Raw genomic sequence first — 18,363 nt, 5'->3', positions numbered from 1 at the left:
GATCGCTCTGCTGTGCAAATTTAATTACCCAGGTCCTAGAGCCATTACACTTTATTTCTAATTAAAGTAGCCTTGTCAGTGTGTGTGCATAAAATTAGTCCCATTGCTTTTTAACTGCTTAGGTAAAGTTAATTCCCCCCCACAGTTGTGTGCCTCCGCCAACCGGTCAAATTGCAGTTTACGGCCATGTCTTTCTAGACTTATATAACATCTGTAGTGAACCCACTAAGGAATGAATAAAAGGTTATAAATTGCATTTTTTGGCTATATGGAAGTTATCGAGATACATATGTATGATCCAGTGATAAATTGATTGATGAAGGATTATCATCGTGTAAGGTGTAAAGTGTACTTGATTACTATGTAAAGGAAGGATTCCTATAGAGAATAGCTACACAAAATATGGTGCTTATGTTTTCTCCTGCCATTTTAAGATGTCAAGCCTCTCTATGAGCTGGTAAACTCACAGAATTACACTAGCAAGGCGCGCCCGCTTTCTTTCATAGTTAACCAATTGGCTGTTCAGACCAAGTGAAATGGTATAGGTGTATATGATGAATCTGACAAGAAAAGAAATTGATAATCACCTACAAACAATATAAATTATTATCATATGATATAAATGATGATTCTGTTAAATGATGAAATGTGAGTCCCATGTTGCCAATCCATTTGATTTCTCTGCCCCTCTCCCTGCTGTTCTCCTGGAATTTCAATTCCCCACCCACCAGTTCCACATGATGAAATACCAAAATCTGCCCATCCACAATAACTATTAGAAATATAGGCCTATCACTAGTTTTATTGTGTTTGTTAAAGAGGTCATATGATGCTCATCAGGTTCAAAATCTATTTAGGACTTGTACCAGAACAGGTTACTGGTTTCATTTTCAAAAACACCATATTTTTGTCATTCTGCACATTGCTGAGGCTCCTCTTTTCACCCTGTGTGTTGAAGGCTATGTTTTAGCTATGGAGTGATACATCTTGTCTCTAAATGATCTTTGTTGGGAGTTGCACATACACAGTTTCCAGTTAATGACTACTAGCCAATCAGAAGCAAGAAGGGCGGGTCGTGAGAAGGCGGTAAACACGGCTTCGGTTCGCTGTATATCCCCTTACCTACTTAGCAACATGGACTGGAGCAAGAGTTTCAAAGTGGTGAGTTATTAATCTGTAACAGAAGTATCTTTCATCCATTAAGTTTTAACTGAGCTCTGTCTCTACATCACAGTAACAACTTCATGTCCATTGACTGCCTGGGGGGTAGCTAGTGTTGGTAGGGAGGAGGTGTGTGCTGCAGCTAAGTGTTTTTCCCCAGTGTTTTTTGAGGGTGTGTCGGACTAGTCGCTCAGCAAGCATTATGACACGTATTTCATTGTGATGTCACAAGAAAGCGGAAGAAAGGCTGGACTACAAACGAGCTGTTTTCAGGCAGCTGTGTTTTCTGTAGGAGATGGAAACTCCCTTTGGGGTGGACTTTGGGCTTTTTCACCCTGCAAACCTATTACAAGCTCAAAAAAGATATATAACTCAATAAAAATAGGAAAAGGGCAAAAAGCATAATATGACCTCTTTAAATTACATACTTGTTCACATATTTGTCAGTTGTGTCTAAACAGAGGGACAGAGAGAAGCCCCTCCTTGCAGATGTCATACAGTGCGATGGTCCTTTTAACTTCATTGGCGGAAGAAGCGATGCCCGCTTATCCAGGCAGATGTAAAAATTTATTTATAAGGTTCATGTAAAGATAAGCTCTATGTGTAATTAGAAAAGAGCAGAATCACTTAGAGAGTTGCCTGGCTGAGGGGTAGGAGGAGGTGACATTCTGACTTCTATTATTTGGAGAATGTGGCCAGGAATTACACCTTGTACCTTTAAAAACCTATTATATAGTCGCAATGACCTTTGTTCTTTGAGTCAAAAGTGTCAGCTATACAGTGTCTGACCAACTGTGAAATATGGTTATCAGTTCTTCAGTTATGGCCAAGAGGCAACCACCAGGGCTCCAAAAGCTATTCAATCCCCATAGACAACCCCTTGTTATATGAGATCTGCCTCGGATTCACGGGCTCGGGGGCTGCTGGCTCTGCCTGCACTCTGGGAGGGATGTCTCGGCTGGGCTGGGGACTGTTGGCCTGGTTCTCCCGCGTTATCACTCCCTGGGGGCGGGAGCTTCCCGGCACGGCTTTCTGCTGTTCTTCCTCGTGGCGGGGTGCAGCTTCCCTGGGACATGCGGTCTGGGGTCCTTTGCGCTATGGGGGGTCTCGGAGTGCCTGGCTACTGGGGGTGGGGGTCTCTGGGTGCTGCGCGGGTTGATCCGGTTGCAGTTTGGAGGGCTGCGGTGGGATTGTAGGGCGATTGTCGATGCATCTGATGCATTGTGCTTTTTCCTGGGCAGGGTCTCTGGATGGCTGCTGGGCGTTTAGTTTGTGCATTGGAGTCGGGGGGAGGCATTTCCTCGTTGGCTTGGAGGGACCTGTTTGCGTCCCTGTTTTGCTTCGTTGGCCTCGGATCCGTGCTTCCCCATTTCTCTGTCGGCCAGTTGTTGGACCCCTCTGGATACTGAAGTATGAAGTTAATTTTTGCAGTGTGGGTGCGGGCAGGGCTGTGCTCCGGTTTATTCTGGGCTTGTGCCTGGAGTTCTCGGCCCTTGACTGGTGGGTGGGTTGTGGTGGCATGCAGCTGAGCTGGTTGATATGCCTCGTTGCTGGTTTGGCTGGTGTTGCACGGCGGCCTGGGGTCGTGATGTGAATGGGGGATGTCGGCTGGCACGGGCGGCCTTAGTTTTTCCGGCGGTTGGGGGAACGGCGGACTTTTATTGGCGGGTGCACGGTGACCTGCGTGTCGCGTTTGCTGCCAGGCTGGGACTTGCTGCTGGTGTTTCTCTCCGCTGGCTTTTGCCGTGGTGTTCTGCTGCTCGCTCTCTCTCGTTTGCCCGACCTGGCACGCGGGATTCACAGGGGGCTGCCGGGCATTGGGTGTCACCATGCTTGCGCAGTGCGCGCATTGGGCTCATCATTTGTGCATTGATGTTGATGATTGCGTGGCATTTGGCCGTTTTGGTTGTTCGCTGCGCGGCGGTGGGGTGCTGGGTGGGGGGGGGGGCACTGGTCTATGTTGTGTTAGTGTTGTGTCGTTCACAGAACGTTTTGTTCATAAGACCTAATCGTGTATGACTCGGGAGGAACGGGTCTCAGTGAGTGATTCGTTGATTTTCACGCATCTTGGAAGGATCTTGGACTCTTACGTTCACTCGTCACACGGCAGCTGCATGGGCTCCGTCAGCACAGGAAACAGAATTGATTAGTTCACGACTCTCAACTGTGGGTCTCTAGGTCTGAGTCGTTCATTTTTCACGTGACAGCTCCTACTGTGGAGCAGGAATGAACCACTCATTCACCGCTCACATGGTCCTCCGCAGTCTTTCGTTCATTCTACAGGCTGAGTGACTGCCGGTGTTCTATGCTGCCTTGTCGAAAAATGCTACCGTATGTGTTCCCATTTCCAATCCCATAAAGGTACAACTCTTACAGTATTATGATGTCTTCTGTTTTTTGATTATATTACATCATTTCAGGGGTAGCTTATTCTGACTAATATCCCCGATCAAATAATGCTCCCACTACAGAATCATTTTATATTGCACCACTACTCACTCCATGTGTACTGTAAGGAGATGGGGAGCATGTTGAAATCTATATTATGCCATCTTTATTTAAGATATCGGGTAGCGTATTCTGATAAGACTAATAATGAATAATTATTTTAATATTGCTGATGATCATCCGCTGTCTCGACGGCATGCCCAACAGCAAGGTTGCACAGATTTATGGGCGTGGAAACAGACCGCGCTTGTAGGTCATGCGCATTCGCAGAACCGCTAAGTAGCAAATCTCATTGGTAGCATAAGTCGACAGAACACCAGCGCCGGATAATGAGAGGCAGGTCGCAGTGATGTTGTGCTAAGTTATAGTTTTAACACAGTAACTTTAGTCCTGCTAGTGTTTATTGCTAACAGCTGATGAGAGTTGTTCTGGGTCCACTTCAGAGCCCTGACAGGGTTCTACCTGGAGCGAATTACCTCTGATGTCGTCTCCTCTCCAAAACAAACAGATCCGGTCATTAAAAACAGTTGTAAACAGCTGTAAACAACTAACAGCTGATCCAGGTCCGCCAGAGAACGCAACGAAACTTTTAATTTTATTTACCAACAGAGCCGTGCTGTTGTTTCACCGCTCGTGACTGGTGAACAACCTGCAGTGTTTGAGAGCGATGTGCTCATGTGTGTTTCTCTGTCTGCAGAATCCGGACCTGATGTGGCCCATTCTGCGTCCAGACCTGCCAAACTGCTGCGTTTATATGTGTTTATTTCTTTGTTCCTCTCTCTGTGCTGGAGTTCTTTAAGAACTTGGTGGCTTGATCCAGATTATTATTAAATTGGTTCAATTTTAATTAGAGTGTGTTTATTCATATAGTGTATCAAGCTTATTACTTCAATATATTACCGCGGTGAAGTTAGTTTTAAGTTGGATATTCGACAGACATTCACCCAGGATCCAGTGACGGCTTTTTAGTCAGTTCACCCAGTGACGGTTGTATAAGTGCGGTTAGCTCACCTCTGATGGCTCGCTTTTAACCAACGGGGGTTAGCTTAGGGACCATCAATAAATTCAAATTGTGAAAACAGTGTTATGGGAAAATCATTATTTATTTCAATAGCTTCCAAGTCATGTGACGCAGGGACTTCAAACCAATGCCGAATTGTAGTACTACACTGGGCAAATGAGACACACCTTCATATTTGATTTGAGTGCATTTTTATTTTATTTGAATATTTATTCATAATTTATTGAAAAAAGTGCTGTTTTTTTCAATAGCTTCCAAGTCATGTGACGCAGGGACTTCAAACCAATGCCGAATTGTAGTACTACACTGGGCAAATGAGACACACCTTCATATTTGATTTGAGTGCATTTATTTATATGAATATTTATTTATATTTTTAAAATTTTCAATAGATTCCATTTCAAATGATTCAGGGACTCAAAACCAATGCCGAATTGTACTACTACCCATTACACATATTACACACCTCTTGTACAACTGCAGTTGTACCACACAGAGTCAGTCATTTTCTTCCACAGCATTGAGCAGATTTCAAAGAAACTCAGTTTACACAACAGACATTCCCAGTTTCCTTTCTTTGCCTCTTCATATTGTGTGCTGTCCATTTCCACACACTGAGCATGGAACCACCGTTCACAGCCATCACACTGGACCTGTGAAATTGAAAAAAATCTTTCGTAACATATTTATATATATATTTATTTCAATGTCTGTTGCTTAGAGGTAGAGCGGTTGTCCACTACTTTAAGATATATGCCCCCTCTGTATTTGCTCAGAAGGCTGTGCCATTGTTGTGTGAGTGTGTGTGAACGAGTATTAGTTTCTTTCTCATCAGCAGTTGGAACCTAGCATGTATTTCTCTGCGTCACATGACTTGGAAGCTATTGAAAAAAACAGCACTTTTTCAATAAATTATGAATAAATATTAATATAAATATAAAGTTTACTCAAATCAAATATGAAGCAGTGTGTCTCATTTGCCCAGTGTAGTACTACAATTCGGCATCGGTTTGAAGTCTCTGCGTCACATGACTTGGAAGTTATTGAAAAAAACAGCACTTTTTTCAATAAATTATGAATAAATATTCATATAAAATAAAAGATGCACTCAAATCAAATATGAAGGGGTGTGTCTCATTTGCCCAGTGTAGTACTACAATTCAGCATCGGTTTGAAGTCTCTGCGTCACATGACTTGGAAGTTATTGAAAAAAACAGCACTTTTTTCAATAAATTATGAATAAATATATATAAATAAAAATGCACTCAAATCAAATATGAAGGGGTGTGTCTCATTTTTCTAGTGTAGTACTACAATTCGGCATTGGTCTGGAGTCCCTGTGTCACATGACTTGGAAGGTATTGAAAAAAAAGGCATTATTTTCAATAAATTATGAATAAATATTAATATAAAATATAAAGTTTACTCAAATCAAATATGAAGTGGTGTGTCTCATTTTCCCAGTGTAGTACTACAATTCGGCATCGGTTTGAAGTCTCTGCGTCACATGACTTGGAAGCTATTGAAATAAATAATGATTTTCCCATAACACTGTTTTCACAATTTGAATTTATTGATGGTCCCTAAGCTAACCCCCGTTGGTTAAAAGCGAGCCATCAGAGGTGAGCTAACCGTCACTGGGTGAACTGACTAAAAAGCCGTCACTGGATCCTGGGTGAATGTCTGTCGAATATCCAACTTAAAACTAACTTCACCGCGGTCAATATATTTACGATATTAATATTTTACTCATGAATAGGGACGTTAGGCTGCTCTATGAATGAGAACTTTAGAGATAATGATAGTAATTATATACATAAGCCTTTATATGGCTGGTCTGGTTGTATACTCGGGAAAGATTGTAACAATGGAAGGATTTAGCCTGAGTAGTGGTGATTACATATTGACAACATATTTCTGTGGTTTTTACATGATTTAAATTTGGTTGCGGGCCCAGGGGGGTTTATATAATGATGATATACAGTAATCAAGAGGTGAATTTGTGCATTATACTTTGTCAAATAAAGCAAGCCAGGCAGCCTTCCGCGTTTGAGAACGGCGCTGTTTTTTAATCGCCCACTAGAGGGCTGCAGCGCCGCAATAACCAGCCTAGTTCAAATGAACGAAATGACTCAAAAAAAGATTAGTTCATTTTAATGAACGAGTCTGTCAAAAGACTCGAACTTGCCATCAATATGTTGTGTGCGCGCCGCGGTCGGTCCGGGCGCTGCTCTTCCGCGGGTTACGTTTCTTGCCTTCCGTTGGCGTTGCGTTGTCAACTGGCATTTGGATGGTCGTTTTTATTTTATTTCTTTAATTTAATTATTAATTTATTTATTTTGGGGGGCGTCTGTTGGTTGCGTCGGGGTCTTCCGCGTTTGCATCGCAGTGCATCTGGGAGTCTTATTTTTTTGATTTATTTTTATTTTTATTTTTTCTTTCTCCCACCCCTATTGGCTACTGGGGTTCTTGCCTGCCTGTTGCTGGGGTAGGTGTGGCACAGTCGTGGCATCCCACTCTCACTAACAACTACATTCTTTAACAGACTTATGCGCACACAGGTACACACACACATACAGACACATTCACCCACACAGACACACACAGTCTCACACATAGAAACAAACTAATTTAGGTTGTCCCTGGTAGAATTATTCTTGATGCTTTTCTTTCAGTTACTTATTTAAATTAATTGTTATTATTCCAGCTCTTATGGCTGTGTTGTGTTGCTTATTTAGTATGCCTGACTGTTTTCATTTTTCTCTTAGTTGTCTTACTATGTCAGCTGTTTATTGATGCTGTTCTGCTTGTTGTCTTTTACTATTTTTATTATTATTATTATTATTATTATTTTAATTGTTTGTTTGTTTGTTTGTTGTTTTTCTCCTCCCCAAGCCCCCCTCTCTGTTCTATTGCTGGTTTTGTTGCTTTCTGCAATTGGTGATTCCCTCTGCTATTCCCTGTTGTCCCCACCTTCCATCCCCCTTCTCTTACAGGTGTTGTCCTTTCTCTGCGCTGTCTGTTTGTGCCCCCCCATCCCTGTGTCTGCCCACCTGTCCGGCCCGGTGACAAATCAATACATAATTAAATAAATAATAAAACAGACAAAGGAGTATATTAATACTCTCTTGTTAAAGTAAAGTAAAGTAGTAATCTGTCTGGCACAATATGGTATCCAGGTCATCATACTCTATACCAGGCTGCTGGGCAGGACAGGTTTTTAAAAATAAGAAAAAAAGAAAGAAGCAGCACTTGAGATATTGCATTCACAAGAACGGGATGGGCTGACAACCCGAAAACACAATGCCTCCGACCAGAGGCACAGAGGCATAAACGTTAGATGCAGTATTTATCTCAGGATGTGGAATGTTATAGTGGGTTTGCTGCACTCCCCTGACTGCACACGCTTGAAGGCAGCAAGAGGAGGAAGGACTGAATTTTAATTACATTCTTCTTAGAAATAAGACAATATTGAATCCAGCACTTAATTAAATCCTTCCCAGTTAAACGTTCTATCAGTGCAGAGGCCCAATTAAAAATCTAACCCTAACCTAATCCTATCTAGGCTGACATGTACCTTCAGCTGCAAACAGTGCATTAATATGTTAACTTACTGTGGGGGTTGGCTCCAACAGGCAGTATCATCCATCTGTGACATTTAACTGCTGTAAAATTGTATTTTATTTAAACAGGTGATATTGTGAAGAAATAATTAGGGTTTGGTGTGGAAGTTGTTCCGGTTTATTAGAAGACACTAATGACTTATTTGGAAATGGTCCTGAATAAATTAAAAAAATTAGATCCGATAGAAAGCGATAGAGATCTGACTTCCTGCACAAGACAACATTTACTGTAAATTAGGAGGCTAATGGTGCTGCATATCTGTAGAGATCAAAACACATGATCTTGTATCTTGTATGAAAATGTATCCATTAAATCAATGTGTTCAATGTTTTTTTTATAGGAATAGATTTTTAAAAAATCTTTTTGTGCGGGTTGTGAAATGACCCATTAAATATATCTAAAGTGCGGTCACTGAACACTGCACCCAACTTGACATTTAAAAGATAGTATGCATTTGCAGTTTTTTGTGTATTAATGGCAAATGTCAGGAGAAATAAAGGACTTTGAGATTAAGGTAGTTTTGATGAAAAGTTCTTATGACACTTTCATTGGTTATTAGAGTAAGCAAATGAAAAGGATTGAGCTGTTTAAGTGGATTTAAAAAAAAGAATGAATTTATTTTCCCCAATAGCTTGATAACTTTTTTATGTATTAGTCATGAATGTAGTCATGTAAATGCTTTAAAAAGTTATTTAAAGAATGGAGTGTATGATGAGCATATAGATTTATGACACATGATGCCCTCTCAATATTCATCAATCCACCTTTTTCTCTTCTGAGGCAGATTCTGACGCCACAGCTCAGTTTATCAGCCAATATCGATACTCTCTTTCCCCCAAATTTAAGTTTTACCTCACTGTGTGGAACTCATTGGAATCATTTTTATGATTCCAAGGTAAGATGTTGTGGTGCTAAAAACTATTTCGACATTATTCATCTTCACTGACATCCACCACAAGAGCACCGGGGTGTTTTCTGCACACAAAGAAGGACCAGCGAGTGTCTCACATATAGATACACTTTACTTACACATTCAAATATATATTTTTTACATTTCTGGATAGAATAATTCAGAAACATTCAAAATAAGGTAAGCCTATCTCTTCTTTCTTTGTGCACAAGAGAAATGTCCTTTACTCTTTTATCATAATTGGCCGAAGTTTTCTCACATGTCTCTCCTTTTGAATCATGCAGATCCAACTTTCCTGACAGCTGCAAGGCGAGAAATGGAGTAGCCTAATTAACATAGATGCAAATTACAATCAAAATTGATTTAATAACCCTGTCCTTGTGGCACTTTAGTCTAATTGCTGTTTTGGGGCAGCTCTCTGTCATTGTACATAACAACCCCCGGAGGATAAAACACCACAGCGGGCTCCTCGGGCGCACTGACGGGGACCAAGACGTGCCCTTGCTCGTTCATCTCCTGCTTTGTGGTGGCTGTGATCGGCCTTATTGTCGGCGAAGTCATCCGCCAGAAGAGTTTTTTCAGCGCTTTCCTGAACTCTCTCCTCATCAGGCAGTACAGGATGGGGTTCAGGCAGCTATTGGAGTGCGCCAGGCACACGGACACGGGGAAGACGTACACCTGCGTGGTGTAGTACTCATAACTGAAATGAACCACGTTCAGTTTGATGAGAATGCCCCAGGCTGTCAGCGCCTGGTTGGGCAGCCAGCAGAGGAAAAAGGATAACACCACGATGGTGACAGACTTGGTGACTTTGGCGCGTCGTTTGGCGCTCGATGTGTTGATGTTTTTGGAGGTGATGAAGCGCAAAAGGAGCAGGTAGCAGGCTGAGATTATGCCCAGCGGCACCACGAAACCCAGCAGCACTTTCTGAGAATGGTAAAGTCCCAGCCAGAACTGCGCGGTTCCGTTGGTTTCCGGGAATTTGACAAGGCACAGGTCCTCATTGGAAACCATGACGGTTGTGGAGAAAACTGCGTGCGGCAGAGCTGCGGAGACAGCGGCGAACCAGATGAAGACGGTGATGCAGCGCGCGGAGCAGCAGTGTGGCCGCCGCCGCCTGCCCTTGAGCGCAGAGGCGAGCGACCAGTACCTGGCCACGCTCATGGCAGTCAGGAAAAACACGCTGGCATACATGTTCATAGCTGTCACATAGGAAACTATCTTGCACATTGCTTTGCCGAAAGGCCACGTAAAGTCCAGCGCGTTTTCCACTGCCCAGAACGGCAGAGTCAGGACGAACTGGAAGTCAGTCACAGCCAAACTAGTTACGAAAAGGTTGATGGAAGATTTTTTCCACACATGTTTCGACTTCATTAGGTACAGGACTAGTAAGTTCCCAACCAGACCCAGCGCGCAAACCAGCGAGTAGATGACAGAGATGATAATCCTCACTACAGCGGCACCATCTCCCACAAAATATGTTCTTTCCAATTCTGACAGGTGGAAGTAGTCGCAGTACGAGCTGTTGGTCGTGTTGAAAATGCAGCTTAAGTTGACACTTGCAGCATAGACTATCCCTGCTGAGCCTTCGTAATTAGTGTCAGCAAATTCTCCAGACATTTTAACTTTAATTCCCGAGGATGTTTACAAAAGTCATGCCTATAAATCCAAAGGCTCCTGGGGAAAATCCTTAGATTTTATGTTCTTGCCTAGCTATATTACGTAATGACAGCCTACTTAAATAGCCTTGAAAAGCTGTCTGTGTTTTCTGTGAATCCAAATAAACACAAAATAACTGAAATGTTGCTGTGCATTCCTTACAGGTGAAGAGCTCCTTACAAGGCTGTCGTGTTGTCCTAAGATTTTCTCTGTGCGTCTCTCACCTCTCCAAACGTCAGAGCGTCATGGCGCGTCAGGGCGCAATCTGGCGCTGTCCTTGGTTCTGATTAAAGACCTATGTGGGAGGGGGGATCCTGCTAGAGTGGCCCAGTGTGCGTGATTATCTAAGGTTTCACGCTATGTAGTGCCATATAGGGTGCACTATCCCAGAAAAGCTCAGGAACAGATGTGGGGGTAGGCAGGCTCTCAGATCTTTTGCTGCTAATTATTGAGGAGATCATCCCGGTTGACCCAAACCAGGTCATTGATATTTACAAACACATGGCCAAAATAATAATATTCTGGTCCCACCACCCTGACTAAGCTCTTCTATATAGGCCACAGCTTATTCTCTTTAACATCACGTGTGTGTGTGTGTGTTTAAATGTTTAAGTGCATAGCTCCCCATGTGTTTTATATTAATCTTAACTAGGGTTTGGAACTGTTTTAGCAAAAATGCTTTGCATGATTTTCTGTCTAGACTGTATCAAAACTATTGAAACTGTGTGTATTTCATTTGTTTTACATGTAATCCAAGTGTTGTTGAATTGATTGTGTAAATACATTTTACTGGGCATGTTGCTTTACTCAGTGGATCAGATCAATAACTCATAAGCGAAACATTGTGAAAAGACAAACGTCTCTTTCCTTCCAGCTACAACCCAATTTTAACCAAAACGAGCCACCCGAGCTGGACAAATAACATTTCTATTTATCTACAGCCGAAAAGAGATACTACAAAAATATTCAATAACTCCTCTGTTATGAAGTGTAGTGTCCCCAAAATCACATCAATCAGTGTTCTCGATGGTGAGGGTATGTGGTGATTTTGCATTAATCAATGAATCATTCGCTTTAAAAATAATACAACAAACATAGCCTAAGTAGCGAGGAGACAGTTAAAATGGAAGTAGACCAGCTAATGATACAGGAATGAGGCAGGTGCTGTTGTGTACTGTTTGCGTCTTTTACTGTATAAATGTGTGGCATGTCTCTGATTGAGATTGGAATACGTGTGAACCATCTGTAAATAGAGCAATATCGCCCCCTCCTGATTATGTCCAGTCAATCAAAAGTAGTGGGCATGTGGATGACTAAGGCCCATAAAATCCATGTGTTTTGCAGAGACTGGCTCCATTCCTTTACTGTTTGGGGTCCTGCAGACTGCTATATGAGTAAAAATGCTCATAATTGTTTTAAAATCTAGTTAGGCCATTTAGTTATATATTTTCTTCTCACCTTATTACAGTACAACCCAATAAGTTTCTTTGAAGTGGTCTACCCTTCAGTTACAGGTTTGTTGGGGGTGACAAAATGCAGAATTCCCTTAAAGCATTGTTATTACAACAAATAAGGAAATATTTCATGTTTAATATGTTATAAGGGCTATGCATGGACAGATATTTATTTATTTTCTTTGTTTTTGCCAAATAGTAATTCACGGACAAATTCACAGTATGTTAACCTACATGGTGATCATGGTCATTTAGTCTGATAAGTCCCAATAGACTTATTGGGGATTTGGGAGTGCTGCTTAAAACCTAAGTAGATAAAGAGCATGTGATACATGCAACACAATATCCAGAAGAAAATACAAGCAGAGAAAGTAGCATTGGTACAGAAATTAATAATGGTACTGATAATTATAGTAATATTAATAATATTAATAATAGAACTAGTAATAATTGTAGTAGCAGATATTGTGTAGGAACTGGAGGGCAGCAGATGACTTGCAGCCCCAGATCCAGACTCCAGGAACACCTGCAGAAAGTGATAGGAGGAAAGAGGAGAGGGAAGAGAACGCACACAACTGTGGGAGAGGGAAAAGTCAAAATAGTAACATGCATTAATTGGATAAGGTTGCACACAGAAGGAAAGAGAGAGGAGCTCAGTGCATCATCGGAAGCACCCCTGCAGTCTAGGCCTTAAGTAGGATGGTTCAGAACTCACCTGAGCCAGCCCTAACTATGACCTTTGTCAATGAGGAAAGTCTTAAGCCTACTCTTAAATGTGGAGATGGTGTCTGCCTCCTGAACCCAAAGTGGGACCTGATTCCACAGGAGAGGAGCTTGATAGCTGAACGCTCTGGCTCCAAGTCTACTTTTGGAGACTCTAGGAATCACAAATAACCCTGCATTCTGGGAGCGCAGTGATGTGGTGGGGCAATAAGGTAGTATGAGCTTTTTAGGATAAGATGGTACCTGACCATAAGAGCTTTGTTGGTGGGCAGAAGGATTGTAAACTCTATTCTGGATTTTACAGGAAGCCAATGCAGAGATGCTAATACAGGAGAAAGATGATCTCTTTTCCTGGTTCTTGTCAGAACACGTGCTGCAGCATTCTGAAACAGATGAAGAGCCTTAAGGGACTTATTCAAGCAGCCTGATATGATAGAATTGCAGTAATTCAGCCTACAAGTATAAAATGTGTGGACTAGTTTTTCTGCATCATTTTGAGTCAGGATGTTGCTGATTTTTGCAATATTACGCAGTTGAAAAAAGGTGGGTCCTCGAAGTTTATTTCACATGAGAGTGGTCTTACAATTCAGTTGGTATAATTATCTTGCAGAAACAAGATTTTTTTTTAGGAGTGGTGTCATTGCAATTACTCAAAAACCCAAAATGTATTAAAGTGCTAAATGTATCAATCCTGTGTGCATGAAAAATAACCTCAACTGTCCTGGCACTGAACCCTAAACTGCTCTGCACAGGTGGTTATGATCACACCACACTGCATTCCTCTGTTTTGAAGTAATAACATGTTATAGAAATCATGAGGCAGAGCAGTTGCAGTACAATCAGGCTTGGCGCTTGATCAGTTTTTATGTCTGTGTCTAGGGATCCCAATCTGATGATGAGGGGATTTTTTTAATACATCATACTTGGAGAAAATGAAAATTGTCTGACTCTGTGATAAATGATTTTTGTCCAGTTATTGACACTTTAAACCAGAAAATCATATCATTAAAGTAAAGTTACAATGACTCAGCAACAACAGTAAGATCTTTCACTCAGGTACAAGTAGCAATACCACAGAATAGAAATATGAATGTGTTTACATATTGAGTTTGTATATGTGTTTTCCAGCCTTTGCTCCTAAACAATGAAACCTCTGGGATTCTCTCCAAACTCAGAACTCCCACACACATTTATTTAACTGCAGTGAAGGTCTTAGATGATTTTGTCAAACTCTAAAAGCTTTCATGAGTTGATTTATGGTCTCTCTCTATTGTGGATTTTGCTATCCATTACTTTTAATTTACTTCCTATTGATCTCACTTTACCGTGGCTACGTGTCAGTAGCCTACCTGGCTGTATGGCACACATGAAATGGGGTGTATGGAGGTTAAGATTAGCGCTCAAGGTTGATCACAATTTCAGACCCTATCACTAATGTCTTTCCCATAGATCTAAATGCAGATGTCCCTTTAGTCACAGCTCAAATAGAAACACTAGCCACTCCAACAGCCTTTGTGACTGAAGCTCCTGCCATCTGTGCCCCAACAATGAATGCTCTTTTGAGGTCACTCAGATCTTTTCTTGCTATCTTGATTCAAAATCATATCTAAGCTCAAATGGATTCATGAGATGAGAGTGTAATGTCAACATGATAATGTTCATTTTCTAGAAACAGTTTTCCTATATTCATCATGCTACAGTGTATAGATTCATTTGACAAGACAGGCAGAATCATGTGGGCGAAATTATGTATCATCCGACAGTTGAATGAAAAGGAAACCAAATCTTTGTTTTTCATCCAGGAAGTCAGCAAGACATGACCTCCATCCATATTGAAGTGTTTTGTCCCTGATCCTTTTTCTATTTATGGGGAATCAAAATAAAGGAAAAGAACATCTGAACCATGCATGTAAGGTTCCTTTTGTTGGGCTTTTCTACCACATGTATTCTGTGGAAATCACCATGTAAGATTCCTGACACTTTTGGAGGATATCTTCACATGGGAGCTGATAAGCTCAAAAATTTACAGAGTGAGAATGATAGTTACTGAATCCATGTTGCATTTACCCACCTAGCCTTCTAAAATCTCTCTGATTAAAATGTCACTTTTCCAAAACTGGTCTGGTTCACATGGAACTGATTGTTACCATTTCCCTATGCTACGTCTGGCACATATAAAAATTGAACTCAGTGTGCTAATAGAAAAAGAAGTCAGATCACAGTACCCGCCGTGAGATTCTAGCTCTTATAAGAAGTAAGCAGTAGTATTACCTCTTTTTATATGTATTCAATCCAGTGGAAGGTGTATTCAGTTCCTTTACTCCAGTAAAAGTAGCAATACCAAAGAGTAAAATTTCTCAGTACTTAAATTCCCTTTAGTATTAAAAGTAAAGGTACTTATCATGCAATCATTTAAATTCTTACAAATTCTATTGTTACTTAAACACTGACATATCAGCAACATTGTAATGTTACATCTGCTTGAGGTGGAACTAAGTGAAAGTATTTTATACTGTAATTTTATGTTATTGAAGACTTTTATCAGCAAATTAATTATTCAATTTCAATCATTTCAATTGAATGTAGTTCAAGTACAACATTTTCCTGAAATGTAGCAAAGTAGAAGTAAAAGGTATCATACAGTGGAAGTACTCAAGTTAAGTTCAAGTACCTTTAAACTGTACTTAAGTAAAGTTAATATATAGCCTTCTGTTACATTCCATCGTTGATAAAGTCCAAACTTCTGTGTTGAGTATCTTAAAAAGGCTGTTGTGATAGGCGTTCTGCTGACATGTTGACATTACACTCTCATTTCATGAATCCAAACATATGAATGTTTGCAGGTAAAAAAGAACCCATGTATTTCAGTAGGTTGCATGATAATCACTCCACCTTACTTAACAACCAGGTATTTCAAAGCTACCTACAGACAACAAGAAATACAAAGATCACCACAGTGTACTACACAGTCAGTGCTCAATACAAAACCCAAAGTTCGATCACCAATGAATGAGTCCTCAGTTCAAATCTCCACAAGAGTTTATATATTTCAACAAAAGCTTCCTCTTCTGGATCCCAGCATGCAAACAAAAAATACTCAGGTAGCCTGCAAAAATAAAAGGGACACCTCTTGCTATCTACTCTGGTGAGCAGCACCCCATTGGCTATTGCTCAGGACGGACTGGGCCTCTTCCACTGGTGAGTTTGTTTTGAAATTCTGCCACAGACTGCTGGGTGTGTGTGTGTGTGTGTGTGTGTGTGTGTGTGTGAAGCGGTGGAGTGGTATTCATGCAACCTACAAAATCTGTAGACAAATTGATTTGCACAGGAGAGGATACAAATCACTCTCTGAACAACTCCCCACGTTCGCTTCCAGTGCTGATCTATGTGTCACCAAAGGTTGGTGCAATATCTCCCAGTCAAACTGCTTGGTAGTCATATCACAGCTGCTGGAGCCACCAGCTTGCACACATACCAGAGAACAGATGGAGTTGTTATAACTGTATTGAATGAACCCTGCAGTCACATCTATCATTCAAAGTCTAATAGCCAATAGAAATCTACTGAATACAGTCGTTTAAGGTGTTTCAAAATGACGGTGAGGGATTAAGGAATACATTGATAGAAGAGCGTCTTCGTCCCAAATCAAACATCTACTGCAATTTGGCTGGTATCTGTCTTTCTTATCAGCCTCATTTCCAAGTCTTGCAGACACACCCCTCATATAGAAACTCCAGCATTCCACAGCTGTCACGCTTTTGAAGACGGCAGAGCACAAAGGCCACCTGGAATTAGGTCAAAGATCCTAACACCTTCATTGTAAACGGGGCAGAGAATACAAAACTGTATTCTGGCCTATCCTTATACTAAAGTAATAAAGTTGTGAGAAAAATGGTTTATCACTTCAGAGTTTTCAGTTAACAGCATTATTTTTGATTGCATTTTAATCCATTCTCCTCAAAACTTAGTTTCATACTGTCACAAATTTGGAGCAAAGCAAAGAACAGCAACAGAAGCCAAGGACATGTCTGTCACGTTTTTGTAAAATGAATTGCAAAACACATTCAGCCAAGTGTCTTTTTCATATTATTCAATTCTAGCAGACCATGACCATAACACTTCTTGATGAGATTTTTGAAAGGGATTCAAAAACTGCAGCTGGTGGCACTGAACACACTGAAACCCTGCAAAATAAAGCAAAAGCTAGAATACAGAAGACATACTGTACTTTATTAATCCGACTAGGACAAATTCAATGTGCATTAACAAAAAGAGCAGCATGACAAAAAAAGACGACACCACAGGGGGCTTGACCAAGCATCCATATGTGACGAGTTGGGAGTGAGAATGTGTTGCAAGATACAGTCATTTAAATGAGTAGTTTGACATTCTCTTTCTTGCTGGATGTTTGATGAGAAGATCGATACCACTCTCATGTCTGTATATGTCTAAATATACTAAAGCTACTGGCTATAGCCAGCAGCTTGTTAGCCTAGCTTAGCATAAAGACTGGAAATCGGGGAAAGCTGCAAGCCTGGCTCTGTCCAAATCTTCATACCAGCACTTCTGGTTTGTTTAATCTGTACAAAAAGTGTAAAAATGACATTCACAAATTGTGGTTTCAAGAGGGGTTATGGGAGCTTTATAGGGAAAGACCCATCTAGTCTTGCATTGTGGGTAATATAGGTGTCAAGTTTTGAAGGAAGAAGAATGCATGGAATAAAAAAGTTGACCTCTGATTCTGCTACATCGATTTTAAGACTTTTTTCAAAAACTCTTCCTTGTGAGTCTGACAGTGATATAGGAGTGCAATGCTGGAGTACCATCAACTAAGAAAACATTTAATTGTAAAGCTAAAATAAATAAGTCAATAAAATTGACTATTCATTACCTATCTACTGTACTATGATAGCTTTGCCACCTGTTTCCACTATGATGCTATCAAGCTTATACATTTAAATCTTCATTGATTTTTATCTCATTTTTAGCACATTTTAAAGAATGACATTTGAAACAGTGTCAGAATCAAGGACAAAATCCTTCCACCAACAGGATTAAGTCACGTTATGTCAGAGGACGGTACTTCATTATGTTTACACTCACAGTGGAATTTGTTGGCTCCTGCCACATGACGCTGCAGATGCCAGCTGGATACACGGCACCATAGCAGCACAACAACAGAATAAAACTTTAACCAAAGTACAATCACCTGAAAGGGAGCGCAATCATTACTTAAACTCAGTGTGTGTGTAATAATATTATACATACAACATGTACTTGGTTACAAGTTTAACATTGAAATAGATGATCTGTAAAAAATGGTTTCACTAGTTCATGGAACTGTCTGGAGAGTGCGAGGGAGT

The 18,363-nt window shown here is 40.8% G+C and overlaps 1 protein-coding gene across 1 annotated transcript; it reads right to left on the bottom strand.

Moving 5' to 3' along the window:
• Positions 1 to 9,308: 9,308 nt before the first annotated feature.
• On the bottom strand, positions 9,309 to 11,363 carry LOC119914013 (relaxin-3 receptor 1-like). The gene has a single exon (XM_038732986.1). It carries the CDS (start codon positions 10,782 to 10,784, stop codon positions 9,558 to 9,560), a length of 1,227 nt encoding a protein of 408 aa, XP_038588914.1. The 5' UTR covers positions 10,785 to 11,363; the 3' UTR covers positions 9,309 to 9,557.
• Between the last annotated feature and the right edge of the window lie 7,000 nt (positions 11,364 to 18,363).

This window comes from Micropterus salmoides, unplaced genomic scaffold, assembly GCF_014851395.1.
Source record: "Micropterus salmoides isolate LMB-PRFRI ecotype aquatic unplaced genomic scaffold, ASM1485139v1 Ms_hic_scaffold_20, whole genome shotgun sequence".
Lineage (NCBI taxonomy): Eukaryota > Metazoa > Chordata > Actinopteri > Centrarchiformes > Centrarchidae > Micropterus > Micropterus salmoides.
The sequence above is the reverse complement of the archived record's forward strand: the minus strand, read 5'-3'. Positions and strand labels throughout refer to the sequence as shown.

Excerpts from the sequence above, each read along its gene's own strand:
- LOC119914013 (XM_038732986.1), bottom strand. The coding sequence starts at position 10,784 with ATGTCTGGAGAATTTGCTGACACTAATTACGAAGGCTCAGCAGGGATA.